At 33.1% G+C, this 17,613-nt stretch overlaps 2 protein-coding genes and 1 long non-coding RNA gene across 3 annotated transcripts in view; 2 read left to right on the top strand and 1 right to left on the bottom strand.

Annotated features, from left to right (window-relative positions):
- The first annotated feature begins 164 nt into the window (after positions 1–164).
- Positions 165–1,090, top strand: LOC140448282 (uncharacterized). The gene is made up of 2 exons (XR_011951676.1): positions 165–447; positions 695–1,090. It is a non-coding gene; the product is annotated as an uncharacterized lncRNA (long non-coding RNA).
- A 568-nt stretch (positions 1,091–1,658) lies between these two features.
- On the top strand, positions 1,659–3,780 carry mRpL33 (mitochondrial ribosomal protein L33). The gene is made up of 3 exons (XM_072541375.1): positions 1,659–1,799; positions 2,710–2,813; positions 3,665–3,780. The coding sequence occupies exons 1-3, from the start codon at positions 1,759–1,761 to the stop codon at positions 3,712–3,714; spliced, it is 195 nt and encodes a 64-aa protein (XP_072397476.1). The 5' UTR covers positions 1,659–1,758; the 3' UTR covers positions 3,715–3,780.
- Positions 3,781–17,182: 13,402 nt separating this feature from the next.
- The window catches only part of ear (ENL/AF9-related super elongation complex transcription factor), a 49,608-nt gene continuing 49,177 nt past the window's right edge, over positions 17,183–17,613 (bottom strand). The window contains exon 9 of the mRNA XM_072542447.1: positions 17,183–17,539. Coding sequence (XP_072398548.1) covers positions 17,342–17,539 — 198 coding nt within the window. The 3' untranslated portion in view covers positions 17,183–17,341. The remainder of the gene's footprint in view (positions 17,540–17,613) is intronic.

Below are 17,613 nucleotides of genomic sequence, written 5' to 3'. Positions count from 1 at the left end.
GTTTTGCATATTTTATCCAAATAATGAATATACTATACAATGTTTTCCAAAAAACAAAGATTGCAAATTCTACTAAAATCACAACTTAAAAATTTATAATAACCTATTTCTAAAGAATTTTGAGTATCCACCGAAAAAAAAATGTGTTAGTTGCAACATTATAATCCACGCCTAAAACCAAAGAAGAAGAATGTAGATGTAGAAGATGTAGACGGATATGCCGATATCTTAGTAAAAATATTGTGTCGATAAAAACAGTATACATCAATTTTTATACATCTAATAAACATTGCTAAAACTGCTAAAAGATAAGGTACAATAACAAAGTGGTACTCCAAATCGAAAAAATCAAAAGACTAATTTTTGTGTATGGGTGAAAGTTAGTTAAAGTTGGGGGAAGGGCTATTAAACATTCTGATGATTAGAGTTTATTTATAAAAGCACCAGGTAAGAGCAGCACCGAACTATACCAAACTTTTGGTAGTAAATACAAACTCAATACTATTTTGTACATTTTGCTTCTGTAGTTAAATTAACTTTAAATTTTAACCCACATAAATCTTTTATTTATATACTATATATATTTTAAAATTATTAAAACTCTTAACTCTTATAATTGCATTCCTAAAAGTTGTCTTATTTTATAAAACATAGTCAAACATTCTTAATTTTTAATAATAGTTCATTATTATAGATTTTGATGGACCTTTTACTTCTGAGCAATAGTTACATACTAATTTGTGATGATTCTGAAGAGTAAGATCGCAGAAATTATTATCTACAGATGGTCCTTTAAGGAAGAGTATTTTAGAAGGTATGGAACTTATAACAAACCAGCATCAATGACTAGAGAGGCATCAATATTTGTTTATCAATAGGAAGATCTACAACATGATAGGAAGAGTAAATAAAGATTGGTGGAAAAATTAATAAATGAAGTTGTCCATCTGGTACAGGATCACAGCCAATGGAGACAGCAAGCTAACAATATTTAGAGTGTCTCCACCCACACCCTGAGGAGGAGGAGGAGGAGGATATTTGTTGCCAATACTTTACCAAAGAACATTATACAAATAAACAAGTGTCAGGATATCTGTGTTTTATTTTGATATTTTCAGGACTTTGGTTTGTTAATGTAATGAAAAACAGTTTATCACAAAATAATAAATAAAAACTTTTCTATACCATAATATATACTCTCTCTGTGTAATATCAAAGAATATAGACGCATACTATATTCTTTGGTAATATGATGTTACATATTTATATCTAAAAATGCGTAAATGTATACTATATTTTTGGATAGAGAGAACGTATTTTTTGGCATAGAAAAGTTTTTCAGGTATTTCTTATTTTATAATTATATTTTTCATTACAAGCATCCTTTTTGAATTTTACCGCCTAAAATTCAGAGCATATTTTTTGAATTTGCCGCCGAAAATTCAAAACCTACGTTTTAAATTTGTCGCCAAATGAAATTAGTTTCGGCCCGTCCGCATTTGGCGCTAGAAAATTTTTACCAAATCTTTCTATACGACTTACTTTACTAGGGGCCTATGTACTGTGATGAAATCTTAAACAAGGTAAGAGAGAGACTCTTTCCTTGTCTAATGATGAATTGGATGAAGAATGATTGGAGGAATTGCCTATCCATGCTATCCACAAGTGGAGATCAATGAAAAAGAAGAGGAAGTATTTATTTAGGTTAACACTTTCAAAACAGGCCAGATTCAAAAAATTTTCATTCATTCATTAAAAATGTTTTTAACGAATGTTTTATTAAAGAGAGTAAAAAGCAAGTGAGTTTTAGTTTAATTCGTCTTTAATCTTTTTCTCATCTACTCTTATGACTTCCTGGAGTTACTTTGAAATTTCACAATTTCTTTACTTTTAATTACCTTTTAGATATCTGGCAATTCATTTTAGTGCTTCATCTTATATGTTTTATAGTTTGACGTATTTTTCTGTTAGTTTCCACTTTTGGTCCAATTTACAGAAATGCCAATTCTGTCTAATAATTCTTTTGGGTTACACTTAGCTCTTAACATTGATTCATTATACTTCCCTTAAATTTTTGGATTTTCCTTTATAAGTTTAATCCACGGATTAAATTAAATTGGATTGTCCTTTATAAGTTCAATAAAAAAAAAACTTTAATACTGCTTAATTGTTTGGCCTGTTTTTGCCATTCCCAATAAGCACTTTAATTACATAATAAACATCAGTGTATTTATTTACATTTTTTATTTTTATTTATTTACATCAACAATAAGTGTTTTTATTTACAACAACCAACAGACCAGTAGGATTTAAAAAAGTTTTTATTTAAAATATTTCAACAAAAGTTCGAAATTCTCACTTTTTGTTTATTGTATCAAGATTAGTTATTATTGTTCTGCAGCTAGGTATTCTCTTGTGGCATCATGCAATTTACTATTTTTTATTGGGAATAAGCTACAATTTTACTTTAAAATAAGTTTATTTTGACTTTTCGAAAATTATGGCTTATTCCCAATAAAAATAGTAAATTGCATCATGATTGGTTGAATTTAAAATATGAGAAAATTAAAAGTATTCTTCCTGATTGATGTTCTCACTTTTATTCTTTGTTATTTGACTGTCTCTCTAGTTTTAACTCACGATCTTCCTGTAATTTAATTAATACATACTTTTATATATCCTTTACATTCATACACTTTTATTTTGTAGACAAATTATGGTTCAAATGGAAAGTATTGTAAGTGGTCACACATTTAATAAAATAAGGGATAGGTTGGCAGATAAACTGGAAGTTATCAGATTTGATCCATATAGTAAGTATTAAATAGTACGATCCACACTATATTCATTATAATACCAAGAGAAAAGTGTTGTCTCTTGCTATACATAAAAATATTCAAAATCAATGTCATGGAGTGACAGATCATTGGTGTCTATAAAGAAAATGGAGCACAAATATAACTTCTTCAAGATCATTGTAAGATTAAACAATACCAGTCAAATTAAAATGAGAATTGAAAAATTAAGAATCAGGTACAGGATCATTTTCAAGCCTTTCTGGTTCTGGTTTTGTATAGCTTTGTCTTTATTCAGTATTTAGAGAAGTGGGCTGTTAAACTACAATTTAACAATTTTGTTTCTGAGATTTAATCTTCTTTTAAAGGTGCCTATCTTCTAGTGATGTTGACAACCATATTGACCCAACTTATTCTATTCATAGCAGCTCGAAATATATCAGTCGACGTTAGACCAGTCTATTTCCAAAGATCAGCGAGCCAGGATATATTTCTACGTCCAGGGACTCTCTTGTCCTCAATCTAGCCTTGTAGAAGTCAGTATTTACTATTTGATATAATGTTGCCAAAGTAGGCATTTTTCCTGTTCTTTACCATGTCAATAATTTCTTTGTCTTTTCTTAGCCGCTGGAGATAGTTATGTTATGTTTTTGGGATTGAATACTCCTATGAAATATCCACAAATTCTAGCAAGAACATAATTGATTAGCTAATTGAATAACATATTTAATTGAAAACATTGTATATAAAATCTGCATTATCATAGTACCTGCATAAACATTATATTGGTTAGATTACTTGTTAAGTGTTTTATTATATTATTTAAAAAGTTTTCTTTAGTTATTGATATATTTCTTGTTTCCTTTCAGTTATGCAGGAGTGCTTGTATAAAGAAAAGAAGAAAATACGAAGTATGTAGTCAAATATGTAGATCTTTTTTATTTGTTTAGTGTTATTTAGTGGTAAAATAAATTATTTTGATTGGTATAGTGTTCTTATTTAATATAAGTAAAAATTTTAAATATGTATGAAATAAAAACTGAAATGGAAGAAAATATAGTAGTCTAGAAGATCCTGAAAACAAGTATGATTACAAATCATCTGTTGTGAAAGCCTATACTTCTTTACATTTGTGAAAATTTCATTCTTTTGTTATTAAACAATTTTAAGGAATCCATTTAGCCATCATCACCAACACCAGAAGTAAGTGTTTTAATTTTGGAATTAGGGCTGTACCTATTTTTCAGAAATACTTGAGACAGTGTGAACAGTGGCGAATTGAGAGTTACATTCAACACATCCTTGGTATAGTTGTTCTTCTTCCTTTATATTGATTTTATACATATGCATATTAGATTGCTAGAAGTTTTGCACCGTCGCAGAAGTGAACTGTGTTTTTCAACGACCTAAGTTTGACATGTTTTTCTGGAATTTGAAGATAAGGAGTGGACGAAAGAAATAATAATATATAAAACAGTTTATTTTTACCTTAGATTGAAATGTTGAGCAAAACGAGAAAATAATAGTAAAACAAAGTTCATGCTTTATTCTATTTATTAAATAGTCAATTCTTAAAAAAACAACAAACAACAAAATAAAACTTAATATATGAATATCTCTGTTTTCACTTGTACACCATGCAATATTTTTCAATAAACAAATTCCATACAACTAATATATTAAAGATCAATCCATATAGTTATTATTTTACTAACAATTTCACTTTGAAGTTGAGGTCAATACCGTTAGTGTTAGTAAGAAGTGGCCGGTTTACCATAACATTAAAAAAACGTTAACCTTTAAGTTTTAAAATACAAGCCAAAATGACAAATATATTAACTGTACGGAAATGAAATTGTGGTACTTTTAAAGTGAAATTGATATAGACGTAAAAAATTACTATACTCTTACTTCATCTTCAGTTCACGACATAAAAAAAAACAAAAACACCTAAAAGTGTTACATATTCAATATATCAACAAATCAGAGATAAGATATATGTGTTTTTACAATACTTTATCTATTACTGTACAATCGTGAGTAAATTAATGACGTTATTATTTAACCAAGTTAATACAGAAGTGCTGTCTTTATGGGCGCTCGCTTAATTATTTTGTGTGAAAGATCAATGCGAGACAGGATGAGACATTTGAACTACTCTGACGTCATTGTCGGTAAGCGTTGAATCTGGATTACCGGCCGAGCATAAGCCTTAGCCAAGGTCGGAACCAATGTTAATTAATAACGAATATACTGTGAGTGACCTTTTGGTGGATGCCTTGTTTGTTTTTTCTATCTTAATATATTCGTTATAACCTCCCCTTTCATTTAACGCGTCACACGCTCCAATCGGACCAATAACAACGGAGATATGATGGAATGCCCTTTTCACAATGCCGCCATTGATGAATCATACGTCACAATCTGACTTAAATCCTAAAATGACACAAAAGAATTTTCTGAGTACACCCCATATATCAAGATTTTTATCCACTGGTTCCGGTCTTGGCTAAGGTTCATGTTCGGCCGGTAATGCAAATTTAACACTTTAGACAGTGACGTCAAAGTAGTTCACATGTCTCGCCAAAGCGGCCCTTACTCTATTGTGGATATCTAAATATTCATTAATTCGGTATAGTTGGTACTCGTACCACATAACATTTTTGATCAGGGTACCTCTGGATTTTCGTATGTAAAATGGATTTAATCTACAAGAATGCGCAATTGGCTTTCTTTTCTTCTCTGTTTATGCAGTAAATGCGTGGAAACGGCTTCGTTTTGACACGTACACACAAAATTTGTTGCATTAAATGAGATAAATATTTTAAGGCAATTCTGTATCTCTTATATACAAGTGAACATTTTTCTTATTAAGTAAAATTCATTTAAAATCACTCTCTTCTCATAATTCACATAACATCATGAACGAATTCAGAATGACTTGCATCACTTGCACTAGGACAAAAAACAGAAATACTGCTTTTAAATTTATTTGAAGGCTTTGGACATAAAGGAAGTGTACTTGTGATTTTTTTAATCCTGATCGTTAATCCTCAACGCCGTTCTATATTTTACAATAAACCACACCCAACATAACAATTTAATACAGTTACATGGCATCTTAAAAACACAGTTAGTGATTTTATGTGGCTTATGAGAAAACAGTACTCGTTTAAATAAATAGTTTGTACACATGGTCTAAGCGTTTGGGAAAGAATCCGTAAAGATTTTGTGTTATAAATCATAAATTCGTAAATATTTTATATACTAATATAAAAAGAAATAATAAAACGCAACACACAAATGGATTTGATATTTAACAATCAAAATTGAAACGATTTATTTTTGTGCAACAAAGAAAAACTTTCCAATAATGACCAATAAACATTCTAAAGTATTCTGCAATCCAGACCTCAATTATTATTAAGTTTTAACCATTTATTCTGCAGTGTGGAGATACGGAGAAAATCGAAACTTTTGAACTCTAGATATACTACTACTATATTCCTTCAGCTAGAGATTTATGGATGAGCATTCACCAAGTTGCGAGACCTTATCTCTCACCGTACCACTCATCCATTTACCGACTCCATTTCAACGTGACATTTAGATTTTATACTACAGTGAGCTTCGAACCAATAACAATCTACACGCTTAGAAATATGACTGCCAGTCCCCTAACTATATAATAACAAGACATTAAGTATGGAATTATGAAGGCTGAAATGTTAGAGCGATTGAAGAAATGAAGGTTGTACTGCCTATATATATTTAAATCGGTAACGTAACAATGCACATAGTCTTTATGATTACTAAATGATGACTCTTGAAGAAAATACTATTAAAGAACCTTCTCCTTCACTCCATAGATTAGGTATTTGTTAACTGTTGTGCAACTGGCACAACAAAGGCCTATCCATTAATGGAGAATAGTTCAGTCACCTAAGATTTGCACACGGCACCGTTCTGACCGCTAATAATCCTGCAAAACTACAACAACTTAAGAGAAGGGACCTAAATGCAGCTAGTGATGAAGTTAACCTAAAAATGAACTTGTCAAAAACAAAAACCATGTACAATGAGCTAATGAGACAATTAATACCTAAATCTGGTTCCTTACTCCCAGAAATCAACAGGAGAGTAAAGCTGGCTTGGGCATCTTAGGTAAAAGAACGTTCGAACAGTGTCTACTATAATAACCTTCTGGAAACCTACAAAAAAGATACCAAACGCGGCCCAACAAGACGGAATCCCAACACGGTCTTACATTCAAGATATGATGGTATGAACCATTGAGAGAGGGAGAAAAACAATCTCGTTGCGGACTTTGTAAGAAAAAGGTTCAATTTGTGCGAAAAATGTAAAATACCTTTAGATCCTAAACAATGTTTTAAGGAACCTTAACTGCACAAACATCTTTACCGATGCATCTAAATCTGCTGATGGCATTGGTTGTGCATTTGTTACTCCAACTTCTACCTTCAAATTCAAACTGTTTGCTTTTGTGAATGTTTGCTGAATTTGCTTCAAATTCAAACAGCGGTGTTTTCACCGCTGAACTGTTTGCTTTGTACCGTGCCCTAAAACATGCAAACCTCTCAACAATTTCAAAACCTCTGTTTCTCACCGACTCGCTCAGCTCTCTTCTTGCAATACAGCATCTGTATCCTAAACAGACATTGGCGCAACTAATAAAAACTGAACTACAAATCGCCCAAGAGAACCACATAACTCCTAAATTTATATGGATCCCATCGCATATAGGAATTATCGGCAATGAAAAGGCAGACAGTAGTGCTCGTGATGCAGTAACAAGTGCGGAATCTGAATTAGTGCGCGAGAGTGTATGTAAAGATCTCAAAACGTTTTTTAAACAAAAAGTGATGGGTCAGTGGCAGCGCGAATGGTTTCTATCGCAATCTAAATTAAGATTGCTAAAACCAGATACAAGACAGTGGAAAACTAGTGCTAGTACACGGTTTATTCAAACCTTTCTAACGCTCCTACGTATAGGACACACTAAGATAACACACTCGTATTTACTTTCAGCCAATGAACGTCCGCTGTGCGACCTATGTGTTACGCCTCTTACCGTCGTCCACTTGTTAATTGAGTGTCCAAAATACCATAGAGAACGTTCAATAAACAATATACCAAATACTCCACCAGATCTATTAGGAGAAAACTGTCACGTAAAAAACTTATTAAATTACCTAAGGTCAATTAATATTTTGTATCAGATTTAAAGTTTTGTTTACTGAGTAATGCCGCTAATAACCTTTTGGTGGATGCGACAATGTTTCTTCTTAATAAAAAAAATGTTTTAAGGATTTCCATACTTTGTAATTATTTTTGTATTAATAAAGTTTTACTTTCTAATATATACTGCTTCTTACTCTTCTTACTGCTGTCCTTTTAAAACAACATGATATATTTTGACAGCTAATGCAAAAATTATTATTTTAGCATTTTTTGTCGTTAAATAAGACACATTTCCTTTAAGTAAAGGTAAAATTAAACAAAAAATAGTTTCAGTAATATGTGGGTTAAAACTATCTACCACTCTTTACGGTTTCCTTCCCAAACACACGTTTTAAATGCCAATTTACCACTTTCAAGCAAAAAGATTATTACAAAATATGTTTTAGACTATTTGACCCTATTTTCCAAAGTTTACACATTGTTTTTGTATTGGCATCATTTGTTTTATTTTGTTATTAACTTTTAATAATTAAATAATAGACTAGAGTGAACTCGTTTACTAAGTGTAAGATATCGTTTCAATTTTAGATCCATATTACACCTGCGTTAAGCAAAAGCGTTATACAGTGCGTAAATCTTTCAGCTAGACATAGGTAATATACATTGAGGTAATTGTGGCAACTGCGCTTTCTTAAGCCCATTGTTGTCGTCAAGGCCACCTGTTAAAAAATAATACAGTTCCAGAGGCTTGATTATAGAATTGAATTATTTTATTATAAATTAATTCTATCATTATGTCTCTGTTAGTGCCTTTGTCGTTCTGTGAATTTCGTAACTACATAATCTTACCAGACTATTATGGGAATATAGGTACGCGACTTCCTACGATTAAAGCTTTTACCGGAATCAATGTCTTAAATCCACACATATCATTCAAAAATGATTCATGTTATCTAAAAACTGTTATCGACAAGTAAATATGTGCTGCGACGGTGAAGATAGTACTACCATGAAATTCATACTTGTAATTGCATTACATTTTTGTTGATTATTGAGAATTAAATCTTCTTCTTCATGTACCATGTCCTTTCAGAACGTGGTTACCCCCTTTCCACCATTGCCACCTTAAATAGCATGCTTGTATCAACATCATACCAATCTCGCAAGTTCTTCAACCATGAGGTTCTTCTTCGTCCTGGACTGCGTTTACCTGCAATTTTTCCTTGCATGATATTTTGTAGTAACCTATATTTGGGACCTGTCATTACGTGTCCGAAATACTCCAGCTTTCTCTGCTTGATGCTTTTTATGATCTCAGTAGTCTTGCTGAGACTCTTGGTGAGAGCACCACCTTTCGAAAGCCTCAAGGCGATTTAGATCGATTTTATTCACAGTCAAGGACTCGACACCATAAAGTAAGACCGAGAACACGTAGCAGCGAAGTAGGCGGATCCTCAATGCCAATTTTAGGTCTCTGTTACATAAAACCTTGGAGAATTAAATAGTCTGGATAATATCTTAGTGGGAATTGCATAATCGGTAAATGATCAATCAATCGGCAAAAATGTTATTTAACCTCTTCAAGGACATAAACACATTTGTGTACGTTTCGTTTAAAATATTGTAATAATACTTTAAACTTGGTTCTCATCTGCGTAGTGGCAACCGTTGTGGGCGTCTATAATCTCACTCCTAAGTTGCAGCGAAACAGAGATCAAAATCGCTTGACTTTTGTATCTCGTCACATTTATATATTCATGACTCTCCTTCACGGGGTTTTGAGGTTATAAGAAGAAATCCAGACACTGTAATTTTTCTATTCGGCATACTTTTGTGCGATAAAAATTGGTGAGTACTGTAAAAAATGTAAAAATAATTTTCTTTTTTTTTCATTTTACAATAAGGCACCATGTTTAGAGAGATACCTACCTCATCATTTTCTTGCAAAGAAAACAGAGGGAGTAACCATTCTAAGCTCTGTGCCAAATCCAAACAATTCAGATTTGGAGGAAATTGAGAATGGTGACCAATCATCAGAAGAAGAATTGGATTCCTTATTGGAATTGCCACACACCAGAGATACTATGGAAGAACTTTCCGAATCAAATGATAGTTCTGATACTGATAGTGACTAAGATGGTATTCCTCTGGCTTTGAGATGCAGACAACAAAAATACAGTAAGAAGAGAGCAACCGATCCAACATTGCAACCTGAGCCTCCTGTACCAATACAAGAGTTCCGAAATCTGGTATTCAGATAAGGACAATGTCTTTATAAACAATCCACCAATTTTTCGAGGTAACTATCATGTCAATATAAATGGAGATACGCCATATTCCTTCTTTGTGAAACTATTTCCTGACGAAATTTACTACAGAAACCATTCGTTATGCAGCTCAATCTGGAAAACATTCATTTTCGGTTAGCGTTGTTGAAATGAAACAATTTTTTGCTATCAACATCATGATGACATATATAAAATACCCTGCCTATCGGATGTATTGGTCATCCGTTCCAGGACTGAGTTTTTATAAAATTGCTAACACTATGACCCTAAAAAGATATGAAGAGATAAAAAGATATTTACACTTCAACAATAATGATGATATGTCTGAGAATAATGATAACGAATTTATAAAAGTACGACCTTTTCTTGATTTACCGAGTAGAATATTTGCTGATGCTGCAACAATAACAGAGTATGTAGCTATTGATGAAATGATAATTCCATTCCGTTGATAGAAATAAGCAATATATTTAATCTAAACCCAAGAAATGGGGATTTAAAGTATGGGTATGAGCTTCGGCAAATAGGCTGTGTTCAGGATTAGAAGGTGTCAATCACAAAATATTTTTGGACAATCTATACCATTAGTCATCTACCTAAAAGATGCAGATATACATGTAGTAGGAACTGTCAGAGATCAGAGAACAGAATCAACAAACCTAGCGAAAAACTAACGGATGCTAAGATTCTTAAGAAAAAAGGTAGAGGTTCATGTTCCGTGACAACATCTGAAAACAACATTACAGTGCTAAGATGGGCAGACAACAACCTTGTTGTTGTAAGGAGATGGGATAGAAAAACAAAGACTTACGTTGAAGTTCAAATGCAACAAGCTATTATTCAGTACAATCGGTTCATGGGTGGCGTAGATTTATCAGATACAGTGATTAGCCATTATCCACATGCCATCAAAAACAAGAAGTTCTATCTGAGAATTGTTTTTCATTTCATGAATGTTACAATTATAAATGCTTGGTTGTTGTTCAGGGAAGCCAAATCATCAAAAATATGTTTACTGGAATTTAAAACGTCTATCGCTTCAACTTTAATTGAATTAAATGGAAATGTAAGAAAACGACGAAGGCCCTCATCCGAAAATTCTGCTCCAAAAGAGAAAAAGACGTGGACTAAAGTTGCACCTGAATTTCGCTTGAATTGATTGGGACACTATTCAGTGAAAATGGACTACAAAAATCCACCAAGATGCCATGACAGAAAAGATTGCAAACGCAGAATATAAATAGTTATAAATAAAAACTATTTTCATTTTATAAAATAAATGTCTCAAATAAATTCAAATTGGAATACAAGACTTTTCTGAAACGCCACTGATAAAGAGTAAATAATTACGAGTTCGCATAAATTGTGCTGACCAAATATTAATTTACTAAAACGTATAGTGAATTCGTCTGTTGTTACAGCTGGATCACTGTAAAAGACCTCATATTACGCATTAAAATGTAAGGAGAGCTATCAAAATGTTGTGTAAAGTAATGTGCATTTTTTTAATTTATTGTCAGAGTAATTGTAGGCTATGTGTTAGTGTCGTGGAATATTGGCTAGACTCCAGAAAACGCAGTTGCCACACCTACCTCAATTTATATTACCTATGTCCAAATATTTACGTACTGTATATGTATATGAATAGTCTACTGAAAAAAATCTGTTGTTGTCATAATACTTACTGTTTTTAGTATTTACTGGAGAGTTCACACTAATCATCAATATCATTTCATACAATAACAAAAAGTTATCTATAAATATCATCGATAAAAACAATAACCAGTTTCTTCAACTAATATTATACTCGTACTTGAAAATCATATCCTAATCGGTTTGATCTTTACCAAAAAATCTAATAAATATTAACACTACCATAACTACAAATCATATTACAATAAAATATTGTTCTTGGTCGAGCTGGGTAATTACATCTTAAAATACTTTTTAATTACAGATTATTTAAGTATTCAGTCGCCTTTTGGAATTGTGATTATACAAGATCTTTGTTAAATTTCAAACTAATTACTTTAGATTTAAATAAAAGCGAGAATATATTGAGATAATTAAAAAAATCAGTTATTTATGAAACATACAAGTTTACTTTCTTCAGAATATTGCATTTAATATTGCTTGGTGTATATTTGAAGATTTCAAGCCTTCCTGCAAGGAAAAATATTTGGAAAACGAGGTCCAGGAAGAAGAAGAACATCTTGGTTGTGCAGCTTTTTCGCGCTGCTGCAGATAAGATAAAGATTGCCATGATGATCGCCAACATTCGTAACGGATAGGCACATCAAGAAGATCCTTCTTTATTAATATTACTAAATATTTATCATTTGAACATAAGTTATAAACAACTGTAAATAATTTACTTCTATATTCCGATTTTCTAGCATCTTAACGCCGCACAGAATGGTATTTTATATAAAAAGCTGGCCAAAACCAAAATTTCAAAAACTAGCTTTTCGAACCGATTCTTGTCCTAAAGCAGGTAGTTATATGTGACATTATCTGGCACTATCCCCTCCCCAACTAACCTAACCAAACAAATTTGACAGCTGTCACTTCTTAACGCGTTGTGGCTGCGTTTAGTCTTGACATTTTACTACACTTTTTTGTACGATTTGCAATTTCCTTATTTTTATAATTCAAGTCATTTTTGTAATAGCGGCAGTATGAATATACCAGTGGAAAGTAAGTACTCAATATTAAACCATTTTTTAAAACCTTACATTGGGGTCGTTGTGAAACTCGATAAGGTTTGTGAAGGTTACTTTGAAAGGCTCCCAGGGGAAAGTGTGCGTAAGAGAAAAGTCGAGTAGATCTATCTGATAAATGGGTGTACAGCAGGGTGTTTTTCTGAATTGTGATATTTTCAACATAATTCTTTCTGTCAGTGAAAGGATTGAGTGAAACTAAGTAAAACCATTGTACTAAAGTCAAAAATGTCGGTCGACATAGTGCTAGTTGCTCGAGATCTAGTATCGCTGTTTCAGATTGAAGAAAATTGTAAAACGATGTAAAAGCTGTGATTTAAAGAACGCGGGATCAAGCTAGAAAAAACTCTCAGAACTTTAGGTTTGATGATTCTATTACTAGTTTCAAATGTTACGGATCATATACTGATTCGTCTTCTTCTTGTAGTGCCGATCCCTTTCGGATGTTGGCAACCATCATGACAATGGATATTTTGCAAACTACTGCTCTGAAAAGATTGGTGGTTGTTGTATTAAAAAACGTTCGTAGATTTTTCAGCCAGAAAATCCTTCGCCTTCAATTGCAGCAATACATATCGTTCGCTGTTCCTCATGATGTGACCGAGGTATTGGATTTTGGCTGTTAACAACTCTTTTCCTTTTTGCATTCTTAACAAAACGTCCTGGTCAGGAACGTGATCGGTATAGGATATCTTGAGGGTTCGACGATAAAGCCACATTTCGAAAGACTCAATTTTCTTGCAGGTAGCATCTGTGAAAGTCCACGACTCAACTCCGTACAACAGTATAGGTTACTTTTACTTTTTCGTGTCTGGATCCGACTACAGTTTTTCTGTCCAATATCGGGCTACGTCTACACCCTTTGTATTTGCGAGCCATAAATCATCGAGGGTGCACTGTGATGGGCAAAGTCTGCATACTCTCAGGTGCTCCACGTTCTGTATTTCCACACATTCACAAAGTGCGTCGCTGTCTGTCTTGATGCTCCATTTAATGAGGTTCTGTTTTACAGGGGCAACACCTGTGCGTATGCGATTGAGTGTCCGCCAGGTTCTCCAGTCGAGGTTCATTTCATTAGGTCGTTCTGGATGTAGAGGGAACAGTTCGGGTGGTTCGACACTGACATTTCTCATAAACTTTTTCCTTGATTTAAGTCGGCTGATTCCTGGCGGTTCGTCAAACAGTATAGGAAAGATATAACATCTTATTAAACTGATTTTTATGATAGATTTGAATAGCTTAGCCATTTTTTGAAATGCAGATCTTGCTTTCTCTATCCTACATTTTATTTAATATTGTTCTGAAGCTACTTTCTTGTGGCATGTTAAAGTAATTACTATTTAAATGGGAATAAGCCACAATTAAAGGTTAAAGTACGTTTATTGACGTTTCAATTTCCACTTCGGAAATAGTTCTCAAAATACAAACATTAGTAAATTAAATAAATTTTGTTTTTTTGTTACTTGGTGAAAAATTCTTCTAATAATTTAATTGTATCTTAAATTTTTTCATTTTTCTCAAGAATTGCCATTGCTTCAGCCATGATCTTGGTATTACTGTCATTGAATATTTTTGTTATGAGTTCAGCATATGCATCGTCAGGTCCAGGAGCTTTGACATCTTTTAGTTGTAATTCATACCATAAAGTAAGCCAGGAGATCTCAAAAGGAATTACAGCAAAAAGCAGGACATACTTTGGTAATGTGAAGCTACTAGTCCACACTCTTCTTTTTCTTTAGCATGTTTGCATCCACTCCTGTACAAAGGCTTCCCCATAAGTTCTCCATTCTTCTCTGTTTTATGCTATTTGGTGCCAGTTTCTCTTCACTCTTACTGTGATGTCTTGCCATCGAAGTGCACAATGCTGTTCGGAATAACTGAACTACTCACATCATTAGGTATTTAATGAAATGTCGACGATTGCAAACTATATTTCAATAAACATAATGCAAAAACAACACAAAGCCAACGGTTCTGTACATTTTTCTTCTTTCACTTCAATTCTTAGCTCGGATTACTAATAATATGTTCAAAATTCTAGCAGGCTAGCTAATTGGCTAAGGACAAGACAGTCTAATCGTAAACAACTTTTAATATGTTTGCTTCTGACTTGCCAATAGCATTACAAGCAACCGTATCGATATGTGCATGAAATGGATAAGTAGCCTTCGTAAATCTTCTTCTTCTCTTCTTCAGCCAGTAATTCAAGTAGTAGTAGTAATTCAACTTTGGAGATAGGTCTCCCCCAAATCAATCCAGTGTAGTCTTCCTCTGCTTCTCCTTCCTAACCATGGTCTCCGTTGTTGTATTTGGTGGTTCCATCTTTTATCCTTCAGTCGGGCATTGTGTCATGCGAAGCTCCATTTTAATTTGGTAGCATGTTCTCCTGCGTCTTTTACTTTGGTTTTGCTTCTAATCCATTTGTTTGTTTGTTTTTTGTCCATAAGTCTCACCCCGAGCATTGATCTTTCCATCGCTCTTTGTGCCTTTACTATTTTATCCATATTAGGCTTGGTGAGTTTCCACGTCTGTGAACCATACGTGAGTACAGGGAGGATACACTGTACTGTAACCCTTTCAGAATCCTGCCTGAATTTGTAAATACCATCTGTAAATCTTAAAATGAACCTCCTACAAAGATATTAGCACCTATTAAAGCAGATTTACATAACCAATGTCGATAAAATGGCTTTTTATAAAAGCTGTTCGGCAAAACCTCACCATTATTGGTGTTTGATGTACAAAGATATTGGAGATATTGAGGTAGACTATACTCAAGTATTAATTAAGTGTTCTTAATTTTGAAATTTTGTAAAGAGCAAAACATTTTCACATTATTTTTGTTTTTTCCAAGTTCATCTTAAGATCTACTTTTTCCGAAGCTTGTAGCGAATATTACAATGTCATCAGCGTATCTCAAATGACTCAGTTTTCTTCCATTAACATTTATTCCTTTATCTGCCCAGTTATTGTCTTTGAACACGTCTTTCAGTCCAAGTGTGAATAGCTTTGGTTTTCGCATCTATTTGTATTTTCAATGTAGCTTTCAAATATTATGTATGAGCATTCTGTATCGGGAGTCTATCCTGCAGTTGTTAATAGCTCCCTCTATTGCCCAAAGTTCTATGGAGTCGAATGCTTTTTTATAATCAACGAAGCCAATGTATAAGTTCAAGTGATATTCATTGGCTTTCTCTGACTGTAAGAAGATGATCCGCTGTACTGTAACCCTTTCAGAATCCTGCCTGAATTTGTAAATACCATCTGTAAATCTTAAAATAAACCTCCTACAAAGATATTAGCACCTATTAAAGCACATTTACATAACCAATGTCGATAAAATGGCTTTTTATAAAAGCTGTTCGGCAAAACCTCACCAATATTGGCATTTGATGTACAAAGATATTGGAGATATTGAGGTAGACTACACTGGGTATTGCTACCTGGGAACTATTATAAACGAACAGTGGAGCAATGTACAGGAAATAAAGTGCCGCATAGGAAAGGCAAGAACGGTCTTTAACAAAATGAGCGCCATCTTCAAAAGTCACAACATATCCCTAGATACAAAAATGAGACATTTGAGATGCTATGTTTTCTCTGTGTTGTTGTACGGGGCGGAGGCATGGACGCTTACAGACACCACTATTAAAAAACTTGAAGCATTTGAGATGTGGCTTTATAGAAGAATGCTGAGAATATCATGGACAGCAAGGATCACGAACAAGGAAGTTCTAGACAAAATGAAGAAGGAACCAGAGATTGTGTTTACGATCAAACGCATAAAATTGCAATATCTGGGACACGTTATGAGAAATCAGCACCGTTACTTCCTGCTGCAGTCTATATTGCAAGGTAAAGTCAAAGGTAAGCGTGGACCCGGTAGAAGGAGAATATCATGGCTGCGGAATTTAAGAACATGATTTAAGAAAACCTCAACGGAGCTGTTTCGAGCCGCAGCGAGCAAGGTCATGATTGCCAATTTGATTTCCAACATCCGAAACGGATAGGAACCAGAAGAAGAAGATACTCAAGTATTAATTAAGTGTTCTTAATTTTGATTGTAAAGAGCAAAACATTTTCAGCTGTAGAGTGACAATAATAATTATTAATTTATTTGTACTTCAACGGATTTTAGTATAATTGTTTTGTACAATACAAGATTCGAATTTTTATAAAAAAAGATTAATCGACTTAAAGAAATATACAAAGTTTTTCTACATTTATATCAATTTTTATAAAAAGTAATTAAAAATAGATTTTACCCAGCTCTATTTTTACCGTGACCGAAACACCACTATTCACAACTCTTTAGAGTGTTTATTATTAGTTTTTACTACGATATCGTTGAGAAAAAGTCCTGTAGTTGCCTCACTGTTGACCTATCTAATAAACACAAATCAAAATCAAATGTATGAGCAGACACTTCGTACTGGCCGGTTTCTGCAATTAGTTGTACCACTTTTTGGAGATCAGAATTGTCCTTGAGGCTCATTATTTTACGCTGAAGTTCACGCAGCATATCCATATCGCACTAAAACAAATAGTCAGTGAAAAAACGCAATAAATTAAACTGTTTATGACTTTAAAATACAGCTGTTATTTTTT

Source organism: Diabrotica undecimpunctata, chromosome 8 (assembly GCF_040954645.1).
Source record: "Diabrotica undecimpunctata isolate CICGRU chromosome 8, icDiaUnde3, whole genome shotgun sequence".
NCBI classification, from domain to species: domain Eukaryota; kingdom Metazoa; phylum Arthropoda; class Insecta; order Coleoptera; family Chrysomelidae; genus Diabrotica; species Diabrotica undecimpunctata.
This window is presented reverse-complemented; position numbering and strand designations above follow the sequence as displayed.

Bases quoted from the DNA above. Each gene is read 5' to 3' on its own strand.
- mRpL33 (XM_072541375.1), top strand. From the start codon at position 1,759: ATGTTTTTAACGAATGTTTTATTAAAGAGAGTAAAAAGCAA. The intron at 1,800-2,709 runs GTGAGTTTTAGT...TTTATTTTGTAG, and splicing joins TTAAAGAGAGTAAAAAGCAA to ACAAATTATGGTTCAAATGG. The intron at 2,814-3,664 runs GTAAGTATTAAA...GTTTCCTTTCAG, and splicing joins TATCAGATTTGATCCATATA to TTATGCAGGAGTGCTTGTAT.